A 27,019-nucleotide genomic window follows, 5' to 3' on the forward strand; every position below is an offset into this window, starting at 1 on the left:
AAATGCATACATTTTGTGCCTGAAATGATTGTATGGGCATAATATTTCCCATGGACATGCATCATGTCCTCCCTTACCATATATCAAAAGGATAAAGATGAATCTTTATCAACTTGAATTTATTTGACATTATAATGTGGGTAACGGACTGGCATCAGAAAATCCATCTTTTTCAATGTAGATGGTTCAAACTTTCTGAAGTTAAACCTTCCAGTAACAAATTAGTTCTTTTATAGTAACCACGAGGTGTTGTTCTACAACCCACTAGCTTTATTTAAAAGATTGTCCAAAATTTGAATCTGCAGTCTTTGAAAAAGTGTCGGTAACGGACTGACAAATGGATGGTAACGGACTGACACCTCTGAATTTTATTACTCAGAATAACGGTTACTACATAAAATCCAAAGCAAAGAACACATTATGTCATTATGAGCAACACTGAATACCCAGTGTGATTGATCAAACCAATACTCTTCCTTATATGGATGTCAAGCTACATTGGGCATGATGAGCAACTCCATAGGTGACATCTGATTACCTCAATCCCAACTTTGCTTTTTTTAAAAATTAATTAATGAATTTTATAATGTTCATAGAGTTGAAATCTATTCTGTCGAACGGGAACTTTATTTCAACTATGGAATTAAATTATCAAAAAGAAAAAATGTAGATACGAAAGGACTTTAAAACTGGGGAAGGTTTAACATTCTTTTGGTACTTATTTTTGAAGCTTAAGTTTTATTCTGTATTTCATCTTGATTCCTCAAGCTTAGAAATTTTCAATATGTCATGACCGTCACGACAAACTGGTCGATAGTATTGGCAGTCAATCTCCTCCTCATCTGCACTTGACCAGAAAGCCAGTTATAAGATCTGAGAAAGATCGTCAAAAATTTCATTTGGACCTTTTTATCCTTGATTGTTACAATTTTCCTATGCAGATTGTGGGATTTCTCTTAGAACTACATTCTGAGGTTCTGAGTGAGCAAATTAAACTTAAGCCAATTTTGATTCCTGGATGACATTCACTAACAATCGACAACCTCTTTTTCGGGTTTTTTTTTACAGGAAACTTTATTTGAATTTTCGTCCTTTCTCTTTTTTCATCTCTCACAATTATAAAATCTTTTTCCCTTGGTGCTCACCAAGAGTACTCCTTGCCCTTAGCAATACAGTCTCTCTCTCTCTCTCTATATATATATATATAAGGCGGAATTGACACATTCGACTATATGGTGCACTCTTTCTCCACCAAAAGAAAGACTAGAAGATGTCCAATGGTTCTCTTTTACAACATTTTGGACACTGCTCTGGTTGCTAGCCAAGTGATATACAAGGCCGGAGGGTGTTCCCAAAAGACACTAAATCTCATGTTGACAGGCGAAAATTCAATGAACTCATTGCCCAAGAATTGACAACAGAACACTTGATGAGGCACATGGCATTTGCAAAAACAACACAGAGGGCACGGCTGTCCTATGAAATTTTGATTTGAAGTTAGAATGGAATCTTGACAAGCAGTCAGAGAGAGACCAAGACAAAAAAGAAAAGCTAGCAAAGGAAGGTGCTCAATGTGTCCAAGGAGCAAATACAAGAAGTCAAAACAAGTGTGTGCGAAATGTGAAGGGGTCAGTTGCAAAATACACAGTAGAACCCAAACAGTCATCTCTGTCTGTGGTTTCAACTAAAATCTAAGTTTTATTTCTAATATTAACACCAAATTGGAAAGTGCTGCGCTTTAGCCAATACATTTTGTTTGAAATAATCAATTTCTATAAGTTCTAATTGAACATTTTATTTTATTATAAATTTGTGCGTGGTAATGCATAATTTATATTGGCAATTGTCTAACAATAAACTTTTAAATTGATTGAAATTGACGATATGATGGCACAATTTATTTTTGTGCTAACTGTCATTGCTTCAATACCTCAATGGATCTGAGTTCAATCAATTCAAGGTCCAATTTACAAAAAGGACGCAATTTTTAAAATCATTTCCATGCAGCCTTTCAGGGGGGGGGGGGAGTACTAAATAAAGAATCGTAAGTCTATGAACTGTGAAATATTTTGTGATTTTATGTTTCTTTTGTTTCAGGTTCTTCATTCAATGAGACTCAGCGAAAAGCCGGTGGAGACATGGGCGATTATTTCTGATGACGGACATGTTTGCTCCCAGCTCAATGCACATGTATGGCAGGATTAGGAGACGTTTGCACTCATGTTGCAACCATTCTTGTTCATCGAAGCCACAGAGTAACGGAGAAGGAAACGATGACAGCCCGCCCAGCTTACTGGCAACCTCCATGTGGTCGACAAAATTGTGGAGAAAGCATGAGGGCAGTTGACACTAATTCCTCTGGTGCCCAGTCCCAAAGGAAAATGCTTCTGATTGAAGAAAAAGTTAAAGCTCCAAACCCGAAACCTAGATGTATTGAACCCTCATCAGCCGTGAAGAAGACCTTTCTTAAAAAATGATCAACTTTATCATCAATGACCCAATGAGTGTCGTTCTATCTGTTGTGAAGGAGCATCAGACTCCTTTCATTCCTTCTATCAAAATGCCTGTATTTTTTAGATCATTTACAAATGAAGAATTTATTGATCATTCATATCATGATATCCTTCAATATTGTGATAGTTTGGATTTTTCTTGTTCCCCTGGGCAATCATTATTTGCTGAAAAGGATACTTGCGCGTAAAACAAGCCAAATGTCTTGCAAAGGGTTCAGGAGGGGAGGATTACAGCATCAAAGTTTTATTCGGTATGTCACACAAACATTTTCACATCTTCAACTTTAATGAGCTTATTAAATTCTGTAATTTCATCAAAGAACGACTTATCTAATGTGTCTGCTATTAAGTGGGGAATGGACAAAGAAAGTGAGGCATTTGATGCGAATGGCTTGCTTTGAGGAAAATACCTCGAGTGAAAGGCTTTTTGGAACGTTTCCTGCCTAGAAAAGTGCGCAAGAGTAAAGGTATGTCTGAACCGAGATATTGTCATATGTGAAAGAGGGGAAAATATTTGGATGGTCGAGTGTGACATTCAGGTGCCTAAACATTTACACAAATATTTTTGTGAAATGCAGCCAATATTCAAGATAAGAATGTAGAAGTCTCTAAAGATGATATCGGTGCTCATACCTTCCAACTGTTCCTCCAGCGGCAAGCACAGGGCCAAACTTTTAATTCACCTGGCGGATAAATTATCCTTTATGCCGAGACTGAACGCAGCAGTGTTCAGTATATCACAACTGTATCGAATTGGGGCTTCCCCTTTGATTCAATGGACATAAGAATGACCGTCAAACGTATCATAGACAAGGAAGGGAGGAATGTTCCTAGATTTAAAGATAACCTCCCAGGGAAAGACTGGATAATGGGATTTCTGAAAAGACATAAAAATGAAATCAAAGACAGACTGTGTCAAAACATCAAAAATTAGGGCAAAAGTGGACTCAAATAGTCTTGAGAGGTACTTCTCTGAATTAGCCAAGAGCCTTGACTGCATTCCAGCTGCCAACATCATCAATTATGATGAGACAAATTTAACAGATGACTCTGGCAGGAAAAAATTCACATTTAAGCGAGGATGCAAATATCCAGAACGCATCATTAACTCTACAACTGCTGGCCGGAAGTGGAGCAGGAGAGCTGCTTCCCATCTATGTGGTCTACAAAGCGGAGCATCTGTGGACCACATGGACGGATGGAGGACCAGATAAGGCGCAGATGTATGTGACTCATTGTTACCTCAATGAACATTGAATATAGCTTGTAACTAGTAACAAGAACTGAAACCTGTTATCTATTAAGTATAGACAAGAACTGAAACCTGTTACGTAATGAACATTAGAACTTACTGTGACCTTGACATAATTTGAGGCACAATCCATTGTTTGATTACTGCATTGATTATTTGAACTTAGACATTGTTGTCTGGAACCTAATAAATTACTGTGTGTCATTCATCTGGACATTTATCTCATCAATATCCTACACTTGGAATAACACACAGGCAACTACAGCACATAGAAAATCAACATCACACAAACAGGGATAAGTTGGGGACCCTGAGGTCGTACAAACTAGATGATCATATTTTTCTATCATTTTATAATCGTTCATATATCATTTAGCTTTATATTCGCATCATTCACTTCTATCACCAACTCATCATATATCTGTCAATCATTAGTTTCATCAATATTATTTTGACATTCACCTTCTATCACTGCCTATGTGGTCAACATCATATTTCTACTTAGAAGCGTCATCTTGATTCATCTGCTATATTCATTCATATACATTTCATTTATAACCAGCTCATTACATTAATTAATAAACACTTCATATCATATACACTTAACTCACAGACTTATTGTGTTCATAATTTGTGAATCTTTGGCAGTCAGCCTCACCCCCCCCCCCTTTTGTTATTTTAAAAAAATATAAGTGTCGCCGTCTGGGTCCGAACCGTGCACACCCGTGCTCAGACCGTGTGACACCGTTCAAGAGTTACTAGACAGGGGATGAAAACGAGAAAAGAATAAATGAAAGATATTTTTTTAAAACAAAGAAACAAACAAAATAAAAAAAAAAACAAATCATAATTTTTGCATAAAGTCTCCACTGAACACATATATCTGTTTCAATTTGGTTAAGGTGCAAAAAGCATGAACAACATTATTGTCAACTTCGACATTTATGAATTTCTCCTTATAAGTACCCAAATGCTCTGCATCGTCTAAGATTTCTTTCCGTGATAAAATGATACGTTTCCTTCTTGTAGATATCCAACTTTTCCCTAAATATTCTGAATTCATCCAAGAGTTTTGACTGCTCTCATCAAAATTTACAGCACCTCCTTTGCTACTTTTATAATGTAAATTTTTACTGCTATTGAAAAATTCTGATGAAATGGCTAAACAGGCTAACCCAAATTTATCAATTAATTGAGCGAGTGCATCTGATATGAGTGTCATCTTCCTCTTATTGTCAGAATCGTTTACTCTGTCCATCCAATAAAATGAAGAGATAGAATCAATTATGAGTAATGTATATGAGGGATCTTCAGCAATAGAACTCTCAAGAGATAGTAATGATGTAAGAAGCTGTTGGGAGTTTTTCACTTTGAGAACCTGCACATTACAAAGACTCTCCTTGACAATGTCCTCCAGGTCTGAATTAGACAACTCCAAACAATCTAAAAAGGATGCTTTAGTTTTCAATTCTTTGTCACTGCCCGCACTGTTTACAGTTGAGTCCTTACATTCATTTATATTAACACTGTTCCGTTTCATTGATAACACATGCTTTATTTGCTTCTCAAGTATTACAGCTAAACGCAATATGGAAAATTTGAACTCTGTGTCAATGATAATAACTTTTGCTCCAAGTCCACTGAGTTCGAGACCTTTGCTTTCAATTGGCATACAGGTTTTGGCAGCACAATTTAGGGCTAACTCAGTCTTGCCAACTCCTTCAGGTCCAAAAATCTCAATAATTCCTCCACAATAGGAGGTTGATGAATACACTGATGTATCATTGAAGATGAATGGATCAACACGTTTTGGGTTAGGTCTTGAATGGAGTCTTGCTAAAAGCTGAAAGGAAAGAAATGAAAAACTAAATGTGACTTATTAACTGAAAATAGTGTTATGTTTAGGGTGAACCTGGTGCTTAGAATTGTATTACAAGCTTAAATTATACACGGGGAGTTCAATCTTCTTAAATGTCATATCGAAAACAGTTCTATAACATGCTGTAATACCAGACTGACATACTGTACTGACGTCACAATTATCATTATTTATGGAAATGGATTTAATTGTACAATAATGTCATTGCATAGGCAATAATTTGAAGATAATAGGTTGATTGTTAACACACTACAAAAACCACTAAACATCCTCAGAGTGCTGAACAAGGGGTCCTTAGGCAACAGCAACATTTAATATGTAGGATGAGATGTGACATCTATTACTATTAAGCAAAATTACTTTTTTTTTTCAGACATAGACAACGCTGTTAACACCTGAGTACAATGAAAGAATGTGAGTAAAAGTTTTTTTCTAAGGGCTCAACTATGCACCACTCCGAGTGGGACTCGGACCTCATCGCCTATTTTTGTTTACTAAATAACTGTTGATATTATCATCATATTAAAACCATTTTTCACACTGCCAAGCAAAAAATAAAAATAAAAGTATTATTGTCTTCACTAACAAATCTCTCGTGTGTGTCCATGGAACCGTGACCTCGGAGAATTGGACAAAAGTTTACCGCAACCTGGAATTTTTCGCTCCAGACTGGAACTTTTTTCAGTGAATCTGGAGTTTTGGCATCTCTGGACTGACAATTTCAACGAAACAAAAAGGGATCAGATGTAGATTCCAAGAGCATACCACCAATGTACTTAGTTTGAGATCACCTGTAAGTCTCATTCGGGCACAAAGAGGAATACACTCAAATGCTTACATTATACATTCAAAATAACAAATATAATAATACATAACAGAGAGATGATTTACAAGGAAAAAAAATATCAACTCCCAAAACAATAACTGTGCATTTGACTGTCTTCCAGTTAGGACTCTGACCGGGGCCAGGACAAAATCAAGTAATCTCATTCCAAGACAAAGACAGAAAGCATGTTGGAAAACAGATATAAGGGGATAGAAGACATAGTATGTACCCCCTTGCCCACTATGGGAGGTCAGGAACCCCACCTAGGTGTGTGTGTGTGTGTGTATGTGTGTGTGTGTGAGAGAGAGACAGTGAGAGAGAGAGAGAGAGAGGGAGGGAGAGAGAGAGAGAGAGAGAGAGAGAGAGAGAGAGAGAGAGAGAGAGAGAGAGAGAGAGAGAGAGAGAGAGAGAGAGAGAGAGAGAGAGAGAGAGAGAGAGAGAGAGAGAGAGAGAGACTGCTCAAAGTGAATATAGTGATAGGTACAGAGAGATTAAAGTGAAAAACTAACCGAGGTTAAAGTACTGAGTGAACTTTATTGTTAGGTGTGTATGTGCTTTATTTGTTAATCGTAAATATTAATTTAATGTATGTTTCATGTTGGCAATTGCCAGGAAATTAACATTTTAATTGAATCCTCTGTGTGTGTGTGTGTGTGTGTGTGTGCATCATTGTTAAGTACACGAAGATGAAAAGAGAAAAATTATCGAGGCTAAAGAACTGGGTGCACTTTACTGATGTGTGTGAGAGAGAGAGAGAAAGAGAGAGAGAGAGAGAGAGAGAGAGAGAGAGAGAGAGAGAGAGAGAGAGAGAGAGAGAGAGAGCTCAAAGTGAATGTAGTGATGAGTACAGAAAGATGAAAGTGAAACATTAACGAGACTTAAGAACTGAGTGAACTTTATTGATTTGTGTGTGTATGTGTATATGTTTGTAGGTCATTCAGGAGCACTTAAAATATATATGGGGCTGTAAAAAATATAGATTTAAGTAAGATCAAAAGCACTGGAGAAAAAGTGACTGGTTCAAATAGGGCTCACAAACGGACTCCAAGATCAAACTATCAATGTAGTTAGTTTGAGGTCACCTAAAAGTCTCAACAAGACACAAGCACAGAATCCTTGTGAGAGAAATACAATATTTAGAACAACAAATCTAACGTCACACAAAAGAGAGATGATATGAGGGAATATCATGCCAAAACGATATCTATATTTCCCCAAAAGATATCCGGCGCAGGAAAAGGATCAAGCCAAGACAAAGGCAGAAAGCAACTCTGATCCATACAAGTCAAAAGATCCCACCAGGAAGATGATGTGATAGTGGTGCTTACACTAGAGGTGGTACTGACTACAATGAGGGCAGTGATGATGTGGTTGTGGAGATGGTGTTACTGATGATGATGTGATAGTTGCTGTCGTAGTGGTGGTAGTTGTGGTAGAAGTGGTGATGATGTTATGATGGTTCAGGGGTGAGAATGATTGGTCACAAAAATGGAGTTCAAGACCTATCTATGCGACGATAACGTATAAATTTGAATTTCATTAAAAATTTACTGAGATGCAATCAAAAATTTGTCTCGCAATAATTTCTGACACCACTTGGAGGAATTTCAAAAGTTGAAAGTGTAATTACAACACATTATAGTAGTAGTAAGAAAAGATGGCGGTAGGGATGATGATGTGGTGGTGGTTGTAGTAGGGTCGTGATAAGGATGATGATATGGTGAATGTAACTGTAGAGGTGTTGGGAATGATGGTGTGGTGGTGTTTGTAATAGTTGTGGTAGGGATGATGTGGGGTGGTTGTAGTAGTGATAGTTGGGATGATGTGGAGGCGGAGGATGTAATTGTATTGGTAGTAGGAATGATGATGTGGTGGTGGTTGTAGTAGTGGTGGTAGGGATGATGATGTGATGGTTGTTGTAGTACAGGTGGTGGTTGTAAAAGTATTGGTGATAGGGATGTTGATGTAGTGGTTGTGGTGAGTCTTTAAAAGGCGGAATAGTGATGGTGATGGGCAGAGATAAACCACCATTTAGGCGGAAGATTCTCAGCCCTGAATAATAGACAATAGTGCATGCGTAGCTCTGTCCATGGATAGAAAATTATAAACTGATGACGGGGGAAGGTGGGGGGAACCCACAAACGACGAATGTGTTGGCCGCAGGGGAGACCATGATACGAGATCAAAGAGAAAAGGCTATTTTCTTCCTTTTTACAGACACTGATGTGACCTAATTGCGTTGCAAGCGCCATAAAACCCTTTACAAACAAAGGCTTTGAATTCGTCGTTGGACTGCATTGTACTCAACAGTAAGTACCCTCCCCCAGAAAAGTAACCAGATTTTTTGGAACTACATAAGAGAAAATTGAAGAACAAAGAAGAAAATGAAAATGAAAATAATTTTTGTGTTGGACGACTCTCCCTCTCTCTTTAAAAAAACCCAACAAAAACCCAAAAAATAAACAACAAAAACTGCCCTCCTCAACATAATAATAGTACAAGAAACAGTTCCGTGGTTTTGAGTCGGAAGACCAAAATTGTGTCTTCCTAGCAAAAATCTAAAATATTGTTAAAAAATAAAAGTTAAATTTTGGTGGGCAACCGGCCGATAACTTGCAATCTCTTCTCTGGCATTTTTTTCGTGTGGGTGGGGAGGGGTGATTGTTACCTAAATAAATACCCCCCCCCCCCCTTCCCAAAAAAAAACAAAAACAAAGGAAGAACAGCAACAAAAACAAACAGGCAAGCCATGAATAAATAGAAGAAAAACTCGCTTCTTTAACTTTACATAAAGTATAAAGAAACAGTTCTATAAACGAAAATACGGTTTTTTTACGCTGGGGGCCAAAATCTTGGTCTCCCTAGCAAAAACGAGCCATTCTGGCTAGGGAGACCAAGATTTTGGTCTCTCTAGCCAAAATGGCTCGTTTTGGCTAGGGAGACCAATATTCTTGTCTCCCTAGACACTTCCTTGTTTTTTTCTTTCTTTTTTCTTCAAGTGAATAAGTGAACTTCATGTGATGAAGATGAAGTATAAGATCTATCTATCTATTATTATTGTCTAATTTAGATTAATCCTTACTTTTGACTTTTGAAAAGTCAATCTCAATCAAAATCAAAAGATTTACCTCTGCTCCAGACTCAGCTTTTTTAAGAGAGAGACTCATATTCATACCATAATTACACGGGATCGATAATATAAACTCAAAATCATGGTCGTCAAGACTGAATGTTTGAAATATGAACAATAGTATATTATAGACTAATAGCCTCTCTATCTCCTATCGACCAGTAGACGCTGATACTCGTTTGAAATTTTCAAATTGAAAATTGAAAAGTTAAGAAATTTCCTACTTTCACTTTCAGTTTCAGCTAAACCGGATGTGTTTTAGAAACAGGGAGGTCACTCTGATTTGTCACCATTTATTGATTTGTTTTTAATGCTGGGCATGAGTTGCAATTGCCATGTAGTAGAACTGAGTATTTTTAGTACTTGATACCAGATGGTTACTAAATAAATTAAATCTAGTGAGATATAAGCAGTATTTTCCGTTGTTCACTCATCATAACAAAAGACATCATATATAGAAGAAATTTCACTAGCCTTTCTCAACTGACGTAAACTGATAGAACTTTATTTAATGGATTAATATTAATAATATTTAGTTGATAATGTTATTGTTTTGAGAATTATCTTGAGCATGTTGAAACTTTTATGACATTATAATCAAATTTAGGTCATTGTATGGCGAAGAAAAAGGTAAAATACCATTATTTTCTCATATTCTATGCGTTTTGATCTTCAAAATCAATTAATATCATTCTAAGAGGAAAAAGACACTATGAAGTAAATAATCTTATGTTTAAAAACTGACAGAGTATTCAGAAACAAATTAATCAGCACAATTACATCTATCTAGTACCAATAGTTTTCAGTCAAGTGTCTCTGAAGGTTACACTTTTCTATTCACTTCATATCTTGTTGTTACCAACATAAGTGCCTGCTCCACTCACTTTTCTGAATTAAAAATTCACCCCATACACCGGAGCATACTCAATGTCTCAATCGTTTCTATGTTATATGTTTGTGTTGAGAATATTGGCTATTAGGCTTAACTGCTGGTCAAAATTATTCGCGATGGTGGTGTACGAACGAATCGGCGGTCTCAAGAAGTGGGTGAGAGAGGGATCTAGTAATGACTTTGAGTTTGAAACGAATATTTTTGTGTTCGTGGATAGCTCACACGGTAGAGCCACGCTCTCACCTGCCAGGCGGAGTTGTCGTACCAATAAGGTCGCAGGTTCAAACCCCACCACCGCCGCGAAAAAAAAAAATTTTTATTCTCTATTGTCTTCTGGCACTTTTCTATTCACTTCATATCTTGTTGTTACCAACATAAGTGCCTGCTCCAGTCACTTTTCTGAATTAAAAATTCACCCCATACACCGGAGCATACTCAATGTCTCAATCGTTTCTATGTTATATGTTTGTGTTGAGAATATTGGCTATTAGGCTTAACTGCTGGTCAAAATTATTCGCGATGGTGGTGTACGAACGAATTGGCGGTCTCAAGAAGTGGTGAGAGAGGGATCTAGTAATGACTTTGAGTTTGAAACGAATATTTTTGTGTTCGTGGATAGCTCACACGGTAGAGCCACGCTCTCACCTGCCAGGCGGAGTTGTCGTACCAATAAGGTCGCAGGTTCAAACCCCACCACCGCCGCGAAAATTTTTTATTCTCTATTGTCTTCTGGCACTTTTCTATTCACTTCATATCTTGTTGAAGGTTACATCACACTTTTTGGCCCGTATCTTTGAAACCGTGTGTCAAATTTCATTGCAATTTGACATGATAGCTTAGATTGCACTAGACCTTACTAAATATTTTTTGCTCGTTGGAAAAACAAATGGTTCAAAAGGTAGCTTATTAACATTGATTAAAATCAAGGATGCTGTCTTTGCCTTGCATCATAAAATAGTCAAGTTACCGTATAGTTTAAACATTGGGTCATTTCGCTTAGCGACATACACACTACGCGTATGTTAATTACAGGATTTACGGCATTGAGAGATATTCATCACAAAAAACGGTGAAATATTAGATCGCATTCCACCCTCTACCGTTTTTCTAAATAACCAGTCACAATATTGTGAAAGTAAAACAGGGATGGGAATGATGAATGTTGGTTTATTTTGTGTGGAAATTGAGTTGGTGGGATCAAGAATTTTGCACTGTGTGTCCACCGGATGAGCCTACTTAAAAATAGTCACCATAATTTTATGTCATCTGTGGCACTGTAAAATTCTAAGTTTCTGAAAGGTAAAAATAAAAGCACCGCAAAAAAATCGAAAAAAATTAGCGACTGTGTGACAACCATAAAAGCTATAGCCAATGCCTTGCTATAGCCTATTATTCATAATTCGGATTCTTTGGTCTAGTAAAATCTAAGACTATATGCAAATATTCGTTACATTACATAATTCGGTTTGAGACAGGGCACACACAGATGTGTGAGAGCAATGGATCAAAATGTGTGACCATGTATTCAGCAACGGATTATACGAGAGTTCTTGTGTCTTGATCTCTTTTGTTTGAGATTTGACATTGACAAAATAAGTCTCTAAAAGGTATAAGATTGTGATTGGATGACCCATTAGAGGCAATCAGACAGAAATAGGTAAGTGGAAATGAAAACTATGCAAATGATTACATTTAAAATGAGGAAAAGAGCTATCCCTGTTGCAATCATTGTATTTTCCAGTAAAATAAATGAAGGGGTGGGGGGGGGGGGGGGCAAATGACCCTAAATCAGGCAATCATACGTTCTAATATTTGTCTCTTTTGAAAGTCATGGGGTCATTTGGCCACCAAACTAGAAACTCTTAAATTCCAAATGAGCATGCTCAGTGTAGGTACACTATGCACTTGAAATTTAGCATAGACACGCACTTAATCATTTTAGGAGAAGTCACCAAATTTCAGGTCTCGGCATAAAAAAAATGACAGTTTAAGGGTCAAGAAAACATACCTCTGGGATACTTTTGGCCCCCAAGCATGAAAATAGAGTTGCTGGGTGTATCTGTCAGATCTATTTTGGTCATCAAAACAAATTGGTCACAAATGTTATATGGCATCTGTATGTCATTGTTATTACCCCCCCCCCCAAAAAAAAAACAAAAAAACAAAAAAAAAAAACAAAAAACAAACAAAACAAGACAAAAACCAAACACAAGTGATGATTATGTGCGACAGAGATTTAAAACCACAAATTTATAGAAGCACCCTTAAAAGTAAAGCAATTTTCTTCGAGAAAGACATGATTAAATATGTCTACCCAGTTGATTCTATAGCATAGTGGTTAAACTGTTAGACTCCAGTCTTAAAGGCACAGGGTTCGATTCCCAGTGAGGACAATTTAAAAAAAATCTTTATCTATCTCATTTTGAAGAAAAAAACATTTATATATTATAATTACTGTTATCATATGTTTTAATAAATAATAACGTGAAGTCGAATGTAAGCTTCAATTTAGTTACAAAAACAGATCAAATGAACGTTTCGGGTTTCCCCTTTATCAACAAAACAGGATGAATGAAACACCACAGATGAATGAGATGATGTGGTACTGGCGTAGGGGAACCCGAAACGTTCATTTGATCTGTTTTTGTAATTAAATTGAAGCTTACATTCGACTTCACGTTATTATTTATTTCTTCGAGCTTCGAGCAGCAACATTTACATTATGTTTTAATACCATATTATATAAAGTATTCATTTATTTACTAAGTTTATTTTTTAACTGTTCACCATTAAAAAATATTTTTAATGTGTTCATTATTATTATTATTATTATTATTATTATTATTATTATTATTATTATTATTATTATTATTATTATTATTAATAATAATAATAATAATAATAATAATAATAATAATAATAATAATAATAAACATAGCATTTGCACATAGATATACACCTTGTACTACAGTACAGATGTATATCTATGCATTTGCAGTACGACTGCAAAAAACTGAAATGAATAATATTAATATCTACCATTGCAGTACAACTTTGAATGACGAAAACGAACTCTATCTACTATTCACAATACTACTGCGAATAGAGGAAATCATTATTCGCAGTACTACTGCGGATAGAGAACAAGTGAACTACTACTGCTAATAATAAATCACTATTCGCAGTATGTATAACGAAAACGAACCCAAGACACAGTACTACTGCGAATAGAGGTGGCCCGAAAGCAGGGTTGCCAGTTTGGCATTTTAAATGCCAGATTCCAAAAATCTGGCATTTTTGAAAACCGTTTGGCATTAGAAAAATCATTTGGCATTTGGCATTTTCATTTGGCATTTTCTTTTCTTGTATATTATACTTCAAATGACACCTTTTCTTAATTATTTCTAAACGCGTAAAAACAAACATCTTCACATTTCTTTTTCATTCTTAAAATCCAACCGTGGTGTAGTGGTTTAGCACTCCACTTAGTAGTCAGTAGGTAAATAATTACCCCAACAGGAAATTTAGTATAATTCAAAAAAAAAAAAAACAAAAAAAAAATAAATAAAAGAAAAAGAAAAGAAAACACGCAAGCCACCAGGATATGATAGTAAATTGTCTATCAAAAGTGAGTAGTTTTCTTAGTGGGGGTGGGAGTCAACAGACTTTGGCATCTTTTTGAGTGTTTTGGCATTTTTTGAGTCTTCCCCTGGCATTTTGTTGAAAAATAATCTGGCAACCCTGCCCGAAAGGCCATGATAGATACTGGTTATTACCCATCATTTTCGTGAATCTTACACTTGGTCAACTTTAACCCGTGGGACCTGTTACTAACTATGCTCATGTTTACCAAGTGCAGGTTAGATAAGTGTTTACAGAATAATCGATTTTTTGGGACAATTTTCCCCTCTTAATATATATTTACTAGGTTTCTGACTGTCATGATATTTACGAAATCCCAATAGTATAGCTATGGATGGATCAGACTGCTTTGACTTTGGTCTGTAGACTGTACTTTTGTACTTGTACTGTCACTGTCTGAGACTGACTGCATATAGACGTCTATTCTTATTTTTATTTTGATCAAGTGAACGTGTGACTTGTCTGCAGATTGTAAGTTACAAAAGTTAAAAGTGCAAGGCGAAATCAATCACGGGACCAGACCAATGACTCTGGCAAACTAAACTTTCCCCAGTATTTCACTATGTTCCAATGGTGACCAATCGTTTCAAAACGGTAGAGTATTAGTATAATGTTGGGTTGGACCCTAGTATTAGTATAGCCTATAGCCTATGATTAAAATTAAAAGTGAAGTGTCAACTTCAAACCTAACCAAAAAAAAAAAAAAAGATCGATCATCGTCAAGGCCAAGGCCTATGAGTGAGGAAGAGTTTTGTTCTTTTACTTTTTAAATAATAATAATAATAATACCTAATACTAATAATAATAAATTAATTTTCATCCATTTCATGTATGATATAATATCAGAGTAACACAATGGAACATGACTATTCCAACATATGCAGCCCTCTGGACTAGTAAAACAAAAATATTTTCTCAGCTCACAAATGCTGTGTTAGTGTTAGACATTTTTTGTTTTTATTAAACATTTCAAAGATTTAAAATTCTATCTTAAGACTTAATCTAAAATTTCCAGTGATGCTAGAATGTGTATCATCTTTAACATTACGTATATAATCTATGTGTGTACAGTGTAAATAGAAAAAGGCCAGTCAATCATAACATATGATGTATCAATATTCATTGGCTGCGGTTTTTCGGACTCTAGTCTGAATAGCCTCCTGCGGCTATTCGGACTAAAAATTCCAATACGCATTGCAATCATCAGATTATTCAGACTCGGTCAGAATAGACTTCCATGGCAATATTATTTTAATTGTTGATAATTACATCAATTTGATGCAACTGAAAATAACAGCAATGGTGTAGTAACGTAAGTAGTCTAACCCCCCCCTTTTTTTTATTTGACGAGAAAGACGAAATCCTAGATCAAGTGGAAGTCCGGATAGAAATTAAAAAGAGCAAAAGTCAAAATGACTGTGATCTAAAGGAAAAGCTTTCTAACAAGTTTACACACGATGTGCATATAAAATCAGGACGTAAACAACACATTGTGATAGTGTGAGACAGGCACCAATCCTTCTACAGGCCCAAGTACGGATATGAGCTGTGTCGGTGTGATATGGGCAAAACAAGCTCTTTTGAACTCTTCTACCATTTCTATCTATATTAATTGCCCACCCACTGCCCAGTTAAATAGCGTCATTTCAGTTAGATCGTTAAAATTTTCCCTAAAATTTATTTAACCAATTGTGTTAAAGTCACTGCAGTGCATGTACAAGTATAAGTCTAACAGAACCAGTTTCCTTCTCTTTCTTTCTCACCATTGCTTAATATTAATATTATTTATTCTTTTTTTTATGTCAGTCAGCCCCCCTGAGTTGACTTTTTAAGTGGATTCTTGCTGTACCTATTGACTTTGTCAGATAATTGATTACAAGGATAAAGAAGGAGAATAACAAGATTGCTTTAGAATGTTGACTACACTGTATGATCTATCTCCATTTTGTCCTCTTGATTTCAGATCTATCTCCTTAACGTGATTTTACCCAGAGACCATCAGGTCTAATTTTTTAATATATATTTCTATTTGAAGAAAAAAGTTTCTAATAAAAAAATAGAAGAAATGTTTTATTGTCAGTGTGAATTATAATTATATATGCTCAACTAATGAGCTGTTGAAAAACACATTTAAATTAAACAAATTTAAACAACATTGATTTATCTATGTGTTAAACATTTTCCCCTATCAAGGCGCTAGAGAACATTTGCAATGTCCCGTACTCCCCACTCTCAACCCCAGTCAAAGCGATTAAGGAAAAGACCTGCTAACCCTGTGTATGGAGGACAGGAAGGGTCATACGAGAAAATCAACAGTGATTTTATCTGGTAAGGTTTTGGTGAAATTTATAGTAATTCACTGAGTATTTTAGATTATATATATATATTGTATCTCATCATCATCATCGTTGCCTTAATATCCTGTCACCATTTGTTATATTGTGAGGGGTATCTTTCTTAATAATAATAATAATAATAATAATAATAATAATAATAATAATAATAATAATAATGTAAATCATTTATACCATGCCTATTCCATATACAAACAGCTCTGGTGCCTCTTTACCTTCCATGATGCTCCTGTCCATTTGCTGGAATGAGACAAAATATATTTGCCTTAGTCCTACCTGGATCATTTGCCTGTATAACTGATTAAAATCCAGCTTTAACTTGAGCAATATTTTCTTTAAAGATTCAAAGAGCAGATTCCCCCCCTTTTTTTTTTTCTTTTCTTTCTTTACACATCAACAGCAATACTCTTTCCATTTATTTGAAGAGGAAGAATTTAACTGTCTGTGTGTACTGATTATGTGTTTGCATCTTTTATCTGGTCTCAGTCTCAGTCTACACATTTTAGTTGCTATTGGGATCTAGGTTTCTGTCTCATTTTTAGAAATTGAAGTAGCCCCCTTGTTTCACTTTTCTTTGGTGCTTGTAAGTTCAGCTTTACTCTAGAAATATAATTCATCCCATCTCTTTCCTTTTTACTGGGCCTGAAATGATCTAAAATGTTGCATGTGATGTGAAACACCTGAAAAAAAGGAAAACAAAGTTGCATATTTGTAAATAGAACATATATCTGTCATGGTTATATGTACAAGTAAAGATGCTGTATTGGGAGTGAAGTCATATTTTTTTTCTGTTCATATTTAATTCGTGACATAGGTGAGGGGCGCATATTGCTAATTGCATTGTTGTTATTAGATTACAGAAAAGCCCCCCTCAATTATTCAGACGAAGTAACTACTGCTCTTTAGTCCAATAATTTTAATTAAAAAGAAGGAAAAAGATCTAAGCCCGAAATAGTGGGTGTTCTATTTGATGTTTTTTCTTTCCTTTGCATTGTGAGAGTGAGAGAGTTAAAGCAATATATTTTTTCTTCTACAAAGAATTAAATTGTAGATAAATTAAAATTGCATTATGGTGTCACTGAATAATGCTGCTGTTTTTATTTTGAGTTGTCATGGGTTATACTTTATATTTTGAAATATTGCGTCAAAACTAAAATGTTGGTGTTTAAAAAAGATATGCATCAAAATTATGTAATCTTTACGTTGCATACACCATCATTCAAACATTGTTTGCCTGAAAATTACATATCTTTTTGGCTTTGCAGGAACCAAAACCTTTAGTATACTAGTGCTTTCTCTTTTATACTATATTACGGATCTTTAAATGAATAAATATCTATGTTATTCTTGATATTCAGGTTTTTCCTAAAAATATTCAATTTAATTTTTTTTTTTTATGCCTACAACAAGCCTGGACATTACAAAGGACATCTAATACTTGGTTTGTTCTTTATTTAATTGAAACTGGTTCTATTGCTAGGGACAGTGAATGCATTTTCATGAAGCATAATATTGATCCTGAGCAGGGTGACCCCATAACAAGATAGATGTTATATTCTTTTAATTATGATGATGATATGTCAGAAGTGAATGTCATTGTTTTAATTTCCCATTGATCACCTCATCAACTAATTCACTTCTCTTTACCTCATTGCAGCCCTATATGTGTGGACTACATAGATGAAGCCTACATGACAAAATGTGGACACTCTTTTTGGTAAATATCAAGGATTAAAAGAATGAATAATATGATCATTCTTGGTTGCCAATTATTTTTAGACAGTATTGTCATTAGAAGAGTTTATACTTTACATCAACTTTCGCAGACTTTTTGTGTGGAAGTGAACATTAACATTTATCACATAATGGAAGACCCAACTATCCCATTATCTGTTTCCTTTTTTTATGCGGCATTTTGCGGGGTTCCTTTTATCTTAGAGTTCAAAACTATGTGGGCTTGAGCATTTTTCTGAAAGAATTAATTTTGCTTTTTACTTGTTGGTCCTTTATAGCTTGGCAGATTTTACAGTGTTTTGGATATCTTATCACTCAGGCAAATCCCTATAGGGGAGAAATCCTAGTAACTGTGGTCTACATTGCCAGGGACCATTGCCATACTCACTCCATGTCTTGAACTGTCTTGGACCAGTCACTATGTCACTATATAATATATATTTTAGCCAAAACACCTATTTCATTGGGCGGATTTCCATACTTTATACAACTAGATGGTTCTTGTATATATCCTACCTGCAAAGAAGCTTCGAGGCCTCACTCCAGCCTCGACAGTTTGGTCTCATGCTTCTATATGCTATGGAGCACTGGTCTCATTGCTCTCTAAGCTTTGGTAATGTTCACTCCCTACCTGCCAGAAGGCACCAATTTTCCAGACTGACATTTGAGTGGTCATAGCCTGCACTGACTTCACTGGACATTTCAGCCTTGCACGTATACACGTGTGCCAATAATCTATCTTATCAGTTATATTGCAGACTTGAAATGGTAAACATTGAAACAAAGGGTGTTTGGAATAGGTGGTGAACTATTTGGACACATCCAGTATATCTTATCTTACTAAAGGCTTAATAGGAATTATCCTTTAAATGCCTTATAAGGTATAAGAGGTGCCTTATTTGGGTATGCCTGGATAAGATAGGAGAGCCCTTATTGGGACACCTGGGTAGATCTCCTAAGATATACCCATAGCCGAGTGAGCTGATAGAGGCATCCACACACTTCTCACTTATCAGGACTCTGGTGTCCATGACATTGTGGTGATTCGATTAAGGTGAGAGCATCTGTGGAAATTGGCCTTGGCTGTGTATTTCCATTGGGGTCTAAACATGAGCTTTTGTATAGCGCAATATCTACTAAACGTGCTCAAAGTGCTTTACAAAGGGTCCCTTACCAACAGCAGCATGTAACATGTACGAGACATGACGCCTGTTAGACGATATTATATATTTTTTTTACGACAGATACAACGCTGTTAATGGCCAGGTACTTATTTTACAACTGAGTACAGTGAGAGAATGTGAGTAAAGAGCCTTTTCCGAGGACTCAACTATGAGCCAAGTGAGGCTCAAAACCCGGACCTTCCGTTCAGAAAGCAAGTGTCATAACATAAGACCGGTCTAATTAAATGACAGTTTTCTTACTTATTACTTTTCAATCTGCCTGTGATTCAACTGTTGGATCCAATTGATCCATCCATCTCAACTGTCTTATTAATCACCATCTTCCTGTTCTCAGGCAACAATGACCTAAAAGTATCGTAGGCGCTGTTTAAACTTCTAAATCTTAAACTGAAATCTAAATCAGTTGCCAGTTGTGTGACAATGAAAGTAGAATCATATTCCAGGAGAGGAAAATCCATTCAATGTGATCTGTTGAATTTTTTGAGGGTTTAAAAAAAAATGATCTAATGACCTTGATTTTTGGTTTGTATCAAAGCATATTATAATAATAATTATGATTATAATTGTGATGATGATGATAATGATTATTATTATTATTATTATTATTATTATTATTATTATTATTATTATTATTATTATTATTTCTTTATTTAAGCTAAATTTCATCCATTTGTTGTTAAAGACGGTGAGGGCATCTGAAAATATCAATGCTTCTTTCTGAGATTTCGTGTACAGGATTGGATCCTGTTCCAATTTTCACTGATTTCTGATTTTGCTTTCTTTTACATAATGAAACCTAGAACTTTTTTATTTGATAATCATGATGGCAACACATGAGATACATTATCAGTTTCATGGTTTTGTCATTAGGATTGGTTCTGTCCCCACTTATTGAAATTATATTTTATCTGTTTTCTTTTTTTCATCAGTCACAGATGTATTGAGGCAAGTATGGAGACAAACAACCGGTGTCCAAAATGCAGTGTTCTTATCGAGGGACCATCTCATATTTTCCCTAATTTTAGTTGTAAGTCGCTTTTTTTCTAAATAAAAGCTTAATTAAAAAAAAAAAAAGAATCCCAAAAAACCCCCAAAAAACTAGCAAGCCCAAAAGAATCGAGTCATGTCAAGTACATCTGAAGGGAGATAGCTAAATAAACAATTTTATCGTGATTCATTTGTTATCCCTTGTTGTCAGACCAAAGTGGCATTCAACAATATGTTGCATTCAACAATGTCAGAGGCTCAGTCCAAAAGATCTCATTGACTCTTTTTTGCACTAGGGGTCAAGTTTCTTGTTCAAGGAAAAAGTGAAATGCCTCCAGCTGGTATTGAGTTTGGGCCCTCCGGACATAAGAGCAATGCCTTATCCACACAGCCATCTCACTTACTCTTCCATTCCTCTTCTCCAAATCATCCTAGGGTGCCTTCTTCCTCCTTGTGCATTCTGTATCAGCATCTGCCTGGTTATGCTGTTTATCTTCTACCTTAGCATATGGCCAATAATATATTTTGCATGCAGAATTCAAATTACTCTATTTTTAAAATGTAATAATTCATAGTTTTATATCCTGTGGTTTGATTATTATTTAAATATACTGTTATATTTCAGTGATGGAACTTGTGAGAAAGCATCGACAAGAGGAGCAGAAACCAGCCAGTGAAAAGCAGGTAATACAGAAGGTGAAATTTGAATGATCCGTTTCACAGTTCTTGTGAGCCTGCCATGACTTTGGGAAACCTTAACATTGAAATGATGTTCAGACATATAAATAGACAACATTTCATCATAAATATGATATGTTTGAAGATATAATTTTAGGCAACTTCAAAATGAATACATTGAAATCATGATAAAGCCAACACTGCCAGACTGGAAAGATTAGTTGGCTTAAGCAAGGTTGAATTCATCCATTATCAAGGGAACACACTTAATTAAAGAAAAGAACATTTGGGAGCAACAGGAGGTGTTGACTTCAAGAGTGTTGGCGTTACATGGATTGCACTGCAAAGAGATTTTTAACAGTTCAAGAATTCATGGTAACAATGTTACAAGTAGAAAATATCCCATTAAAATGGTGGATACTTTAAACCATTAAATGAGGAATTACACACCATAGTACCACACCTATTCTATTTTTTAAAGAATTCATTTTTCAGCACTAGCTTCACTTTGGTCAAATCAACATCAATTGTCTTCAATAGTAGATTGATAATGATGTGTTCCTCTTAAGTTAAACATGTCTTTAGAAAGTGTGGACGACTATTGGATGGTACTCCTTCAGAGAGATATGGCTTATAGCGTCTGAGGTTTTCCTCAGTTTCTGTAGCATTAAAAGGATGGTAACACTTTCTAGTTCCCTTTGGATGGGACACTACTCAATAACAGAGTACTATCCTCTGGACCTAACAGATTCAATTGCCCAAATACTGCTGGCTGGATATGGGCTTTATAAAAAATCTTGACTACACCTGAGATGGATACTGGACCCCTTTACGCATGAGGAAAGTGCTTTACCAACTGAGCTATTTGGACCCCTGTATGGAATGGTACTCTTTCTGATTTAAACCAAGCTTTATATAGAAAAGACCGGATCACAATCTTTAGACTGCAATCAGGACACAATCACATGAAAAACCACATTCACAATATTTTCAAAATAGGAGAAACAGGCATATGTGATTGTGGTCGAGAAGAAGAGATGTTAAAAAAACGACAAAGGCAATGTGTTGCTTTACATTTGATATGGTGGACTTGTGTCCAATAATGGAGAGAAAAAATGACCATGAGCTTATTTTCTCCACAGACTTTTAAATGATTTATTGCAATTTATAAGTAATGCTCAAAAAGATACAGACATTTCTGATCACATGTCTGAGAGGATGGTCTATAATATAGGGTGGCCAGAGATGATAACAAATGAGAGCTGTGACAATGTGAAGGACAGGCACCAGTTGAGCAGCACATCTGTCTGAGAATGTGGGACTGGATTGGGCACATCCTTAGAAAGTCAGCATCTAGCATCGCACGTCTGGCATTCCTGTGGAATCCTCAGAGCAAATCAAAGAAGGGAAGGTCAAGTAGGAGCTGGAAGCGTAACACAGAGGATGAAGGAGAAGGGGCAACATGGAAGGAAGTGGAGATTGTCGCCCAAAATTGTCCAGGGGAGGAGTGTTGATGGCCTAATGCTCCTGATGGAGTGAAAGGTCTAAGTATAAGTAATGAAGTCTTGGTTAATTGTAATTCGAGAAGGGCCTGTAACTTGATTAGTAACAACCGCCTATACAGATGGTTCTACCCAACATTATGTCACATTATCTGCTGGTCCCCGTGTCTACGTGTCAATTGAGCAGTGACTGCACTTGTGGGTCTAATATTGGATCTAGTGGAAATCTCTCTGTGCTGGATTCATATTAATGATATTTGTGGCTTGACAAAATGTGTCACATGATGAAAAATTTTGAATCACTTCATTGGTTGCACTGTACAGAACAATCCTTCCTGTTTAAATTGCAAATTGAATTTTTAAAATGTCTTAATTAGGGACTAAAAAAAATAAATTAAAATTATGCCTTTTGGCAAAAAAACATTAGATGACGCCACCTAGGCATTGCATGAAGGAATAGAGATAATTCATCAAACAAATGTTGTCTGATGTTGGAAGAGAGCAAATTGGGGGTTGATAACTGGCCAAGGGAAAAAAATTAAAGTGCCTGAAGCAGGGCTTGAACCCAGTACCTTCTGGGTCACATTGCCATAAACCACTCAGCTACCATGCCCCAATTAGGGGAAAAGTTACTGGTATTTCAGTACACCAAACCCTAGTTTTGTACAGGTATTACTCTTAATTTTTTGTTCTCATATTTCGAAAACAGTCGGCAAGACATTCCCCGCGGTTTACCTGACCATCACACATATTCCTTCCTTGCAGAACCCCAGCACTTCAAACAGCCAATACTTCCTGTGCCAGGATTGGGATATGGATGAAGTGAACACTGCCATGTCAATGTTAGCAGAGCGCAAAAAGCGTCTCGAGCAAGATACCCAGGTTGCTCAAACAAGAATGCTGAAAACATTTCTAGAAGAAGTCCGCAGTAGGAAAGAAAAGGTAAGTTTGTTTTAAAATTGTTTGAAAACTATCAAACTGTAATGTCAATGACAAATATGATCAATTTAAATTAAGTGCAAATGAATTGCTAGTTTCACCGGCTATTGATTCTGAAAGATGACTTATAGTCTATTACTTAATTTTAAAAAAAGATTTTGAAATTCAATGTTATACTTTACTTGAAATCAGTAAACCCTGATATATGGCGAATATGTAGATTGACTATAACTTAGTGCATAAAATTGTTTGCTTATATAGTTCCCTCCATTTAATTGCATATTTTTGGTTAATTTAGATAAATGTGTTTTTCTTGTTTGACTAAGTGTAGAATTTTGTGATCTTATTTGCATTTTGTTCTTTTAATGTTTGTCTTTCTTGTATAATTTCCAAAGGAACTTGAGAGATTACAACAACAACTTCATGTTTTGTCTCAAGACTGTCAAGTGATGGCCGTAAGAATTTTGATTGATTGATTTATTAAATAATGTATTCTTCTGGGTGGGGTTTTGACCTCCTATGGTGGACAGGAGGTCACGCTGTGTCTTCTATCCCCTGTATTTGTTTTCCGAGTGGATTTCTGTCTTTGTCTTGGAATAGGATTATTTAGTTTTGTCCTAGCCCTGGCAGGAGTCATTGACTGAAAGGGAAGCAGTCAAGTGTATTGTTATAGTTTTGAGAGATGATGTTTTTTGCCTTATGAATCATCTCTCTGTTATGTACTGTTACATGTTTTATATATATATGGTTTGTAAACATTTGAGTGTATTCCTCTTAGTGGGGACCTGTGCTTGTATCTGGATGTGATGTTAAGGTGATCTCAAACTAAGTACACTGAAAGTGTGTTCTTGGAATCAACACCTGTGCCCTTTTTGACCCAATTCCTTTGCCTTTTTCTGGTGTGCTTTCAATTGTAAATCTATAACTTTTTTGACTACCCCATTTTCTTCCCTTTTACTATCGCTGAAATGACCTAAATGTGTCGCAAGTGCTGTTAAACTCTTGAAAACAAACAAACAAAAACAATGTATTCATTCATTTATTTATTTATTTATTTATTTATTTGAAGTACTGATCATCGCCAATCTTAGCAAAATGTTCAATGCTCTCTTACATTTGTTATATAATCTCCCTTGGCTTTTGCTCCCGTTATTATTTTTTGAAATATAGATCTTAATTTTTGCAACCATCTGTAATGAAGTAGTAGGCAAGTAAGTGATAAGAACATGGAATTCATGAAAAAAAAAAGACTTATGAAACGTATACCAAAAATACCCCTCAAAGATTAAAGAGAAGAGAGCAATGTAGTGTAGCATTATAGAGTTTTTATTTTTGTTTTCCTATGAGGATGTTGGAAAGGAAAAACTGAATTTGTTGTTTTTTAAATCAACTTAACAGGACAGATTACAAGAACAAGAACAGAAACGGATGGGAAACCCTGTAAGACCGTTTGTGTGTTTTATCTTTAGTTTGTTACTGATGATAGTGACAAAGTCAAAGTGATGTTGATGCTGTCAATAATAATGATGATAATCTCTATACAAATAATCAAATGCTAATATTATATGACTGAAACAGAAACATGTGTCTTCATTGATTATTGTTATTTGATTGTTGGTAGTTGATATATATTTTCTCACCCTCCATGCGGGTGGTTGGATGGGAGCATCACCCTTGAATCGTATACCTATGATGTTCGCATGGGTGTACGATCTGATAGTGATGTCGTTTCTTCTTCTCTTTACAAGCCTATCCTGCTTCTTTGGTTTGTGATTGTATTTTTGACAGGGGATATTTTTTTTTCTGTAAATCTTCTGCCTGTTTGTTCTTGGTTATTTATAATTTAGCTTATGATATCTTTAGGTTATGATTTTGATTTACATTTGTACTATTTTTGTTAGTGTTAGATTGCTTGTTTTTTTGTTTCAGCGGTCTCTCATATAACCTCAATTGTGTTGGAAGAGACCTAAAGCAACAAACAAAAAATCTCACCCTCCATTTGTTTTAACTGATGTTTATTATGTATTTTAGTAATTTATTCTTAAAGTTTATTATTTATTTTAACTAGTAATATTGAATAAGATTTATTTTTCAATGGATATTTTGAAAACATTAATGACCATTTATTTCATTAATACGGTTTACAGGATCACTTAGTACCAAACAGAACATCCTCATCATCCTCCTCTTCCTCCTCATCATCATCAGTAGCATCATCATCTTCAATAGTCCCTGTAGAAAACAGCAGTTGTACTAGTAGTAGCACTGGGTGTGTAACAATATCCAATGCAGAAGGGGGAGTAGAGGAGAAGATTGGTTTGGGAGGATCTCGTTTTTCTACAGCAAATAGTACTCAGGAGTCATTCGCTGGAGGGTCAAAGGTTAGTGAATTATAACATATTGGGATCACTTGGTAATAAAGAGATAATATGGAACAGTAAGTTAAGGTAATTGATTTAAGAAATAATTGTTTAAAGGCTTAATTTTAAATTTGCTGTTCAGATGGAATGTTTTGCAATTGATTAAAGATTCTTATCTATAAGCTGCATAACCACAAGGTTGCAGTAATACAGACACTAGCCGGGTAGTAAAAACAAATACCACCTGGTCTTTTTGCCAAAAGTTTATCATAATTGATTGATATACTGGGCGGCATTATATGCCTCTAAAATGTTTAATTGGAAATGCCAAAAAGTCAGAATGTGTCTAATGGTCAGAATAGATGTATTTTTGAAGAAGTAGTTTATAACCTAATATTAATTAACGATGAATAGCTATATTATTTTTGCATTAAATTTGGGCTTGGCAGATGGGCTGGTACATTTTCCTCCTTTTTAACAAATTGTCATTTTTATCATCACTGGTATTTGTACCATTCCCCTTTGTCTTACTTATTCTTCTGGGTGGGGTTCCAGACCTACCAAAGTGGGCAGGGAGGTACTTGCTGTGTCTTCTATCTTCTCGATCTGTATTCCAATTGCTTTCTGTCTTTGTCTTGAATTGACATTACTTAGTTTTGTCCTGATCCTGGCCGGAGTCCTTGGCTGGGAGGGAAACAGTCAAATGTATAGTATCAGTTTTGAGGGATGATATTTTTCCCCTTGTTAATCATATCTGTTATGTAGTTATGTTTAATTTTTTTTTAACATGTGATTTGTAAACATTTGAGTGTATCCCTCTTAGTGGGATCTTCTGCTGGTGTCTGGGTGAGACTTTTGCTTTTATCTATAACATTTTCTGTTTTTTTTTAAACTTGTTCTGAAATGACCTATATGTGTCTTGCAAGCGCTGTAACACCCTTAAAAATAAGACAACTAAAGTATAAAATAATTTGACAAGAAAGTTTTAGCTTTTACAAGTTCAATATGAAGGGAACTTGAAGAAATGATTATCTATGGTGGTTACATTTTACTTCATGTGAATGGAGAGAAATATGATAGCAAATTTGAAAGAATTTGAAGTATTGTTCAATTCAGATTGAAATTTGAAGTAGGGTTTAAAAATTCG

The 27,019-nt window shown here is 35.5% G+C and overlaps 2 protein-coding genes across 5 annotated transcripts in view; one reads left to right on the top strand and one right to left on the bottom strand.

The window, feature by feature from the left end:
- Nucleotides 1-1,055: 1,055 nt before the first annotated feature.
- Nucleotides 1,056-13,737, bottom strand: LOC144979625 (DNA repair protein XRCC2-like). Of its 2 annotated transcripts, none has more exons than XM_078926427.1 (2): nucleotides 9,599-9,834; nucleotides 1,056-5,608 (listed from the first exon to the last, which is right to left on the bottom strand). In XM_078926427.1, exons 1-2 carry the CDS (start codon nucleotides 9,641-9,643, stop codon nucleotides 4,610-4,612), a joined length of 1,044 nt encoding a protein of 347 aa, XP_078782553.1. In that variant the 5' UTR covers nucleotides 9,644-9,834; the 3' UTR covers nucleotides 1,056-4,609. The 2 variants fall into 2 exon arrangements, with proteins under 2 accessions (XP_078782553.1, XP_078782555.1); XM_078926429.1 differs by lacking the exon at nucleotides 9,599-9,834 and adding an exon at nucleotides 13,532-13,737 and having other exon boundaries at nucleotides 2,864-5,608.
- LOC144979623 (E3 ubiquitin-protein ligase COP1-like) overlaps nucleotides 12,084-27,019 on the top strand; it is a 28,140-nt gene continuing 13,204 nt past the window's right edge. Inside the window, exons 1-9 of one of the 3 annotated variants that reach the window (XM_078926425.1) lie at nucleotides 12,084-12,149; nucleotides 16,328-16,462; nucleotides 18,146-18,205; nucleotides 20,336-20,433; nucleotides 21,019-21,077; nucleotides 23,339-23,515; nucleotides 23,908-23,967; nucleotides 24,911-24,952; nucleotides 25,660-25,893. In XM_078926425.1, coding sequence (XP_078782551.1) covers nucleotides 16,347-16,462; nucleotides 18,146-18,205; nucleotides 20,336-20,433; nucleotides 21,019-21,077; nucleotides 23,339-23,515; nucleotides 23,908-23,967; nucleotides 24,911-24,952; nucleotides 25,660-25,893 — 846 coding nt within the window. In that variant the 5' untranslated portion in view covers nucleotides 12,084-12,149; nucleotides 16,328-16,346. Of the gene's footprint in view, nucleotides 12,150-14,266; nucleotides 14,352-14,527; nucleotides 14,606-16,327; nucleotides 16,463-18,145; nucleotides 18,206-20,335; nucleotides 20,434-21,018; nucleotides 21,078-23,338; nucleotides 23,516-23,907; nucleotides 23,968-24,910; nucleotides 24,953-25,659; nucleotides 25,894-27,019 lie in introns of those variants that run through there. The other 2 variants (XM_078926423.1, XM_078926424.1) reach the window with 2 other exon arrangements.

Source organism: Berghia stephanieae, chromosome 9 (genome assembly GCF_034508935.2).
Source record: "Berghia stephanieae isolate SIO BIC M18660-M18661 chromosome 9, UCSD_Bste_1.3, whole genome shotgun sequence".
NCBI classification, from domain to species: domain Eukaryota; kingdom Metazoa; phylum Mollusca; class Gastropoda; order Nudibranchia; family Aeolidiidae; genus Berghia; species Berghia stephanieae.

Excerpts from the sequence above, each read along its gene's own strand:
- LOC144979625 (XM_078926427.1), bottom strand. The coding sequence starts at position 9,643 with ATGAATATGAGTCTCTCTCTTAAAAAAGCTGAGTCTGGAGCAGAG. Across the intron at positions 5,609-9,598 it reads AAGCTGAGTCTGGAGCAGAG|CTTTTAGCAAGACTCCATTC; the intron begins GTAAATCTTTTG and ends CTTTCCTTTCAG.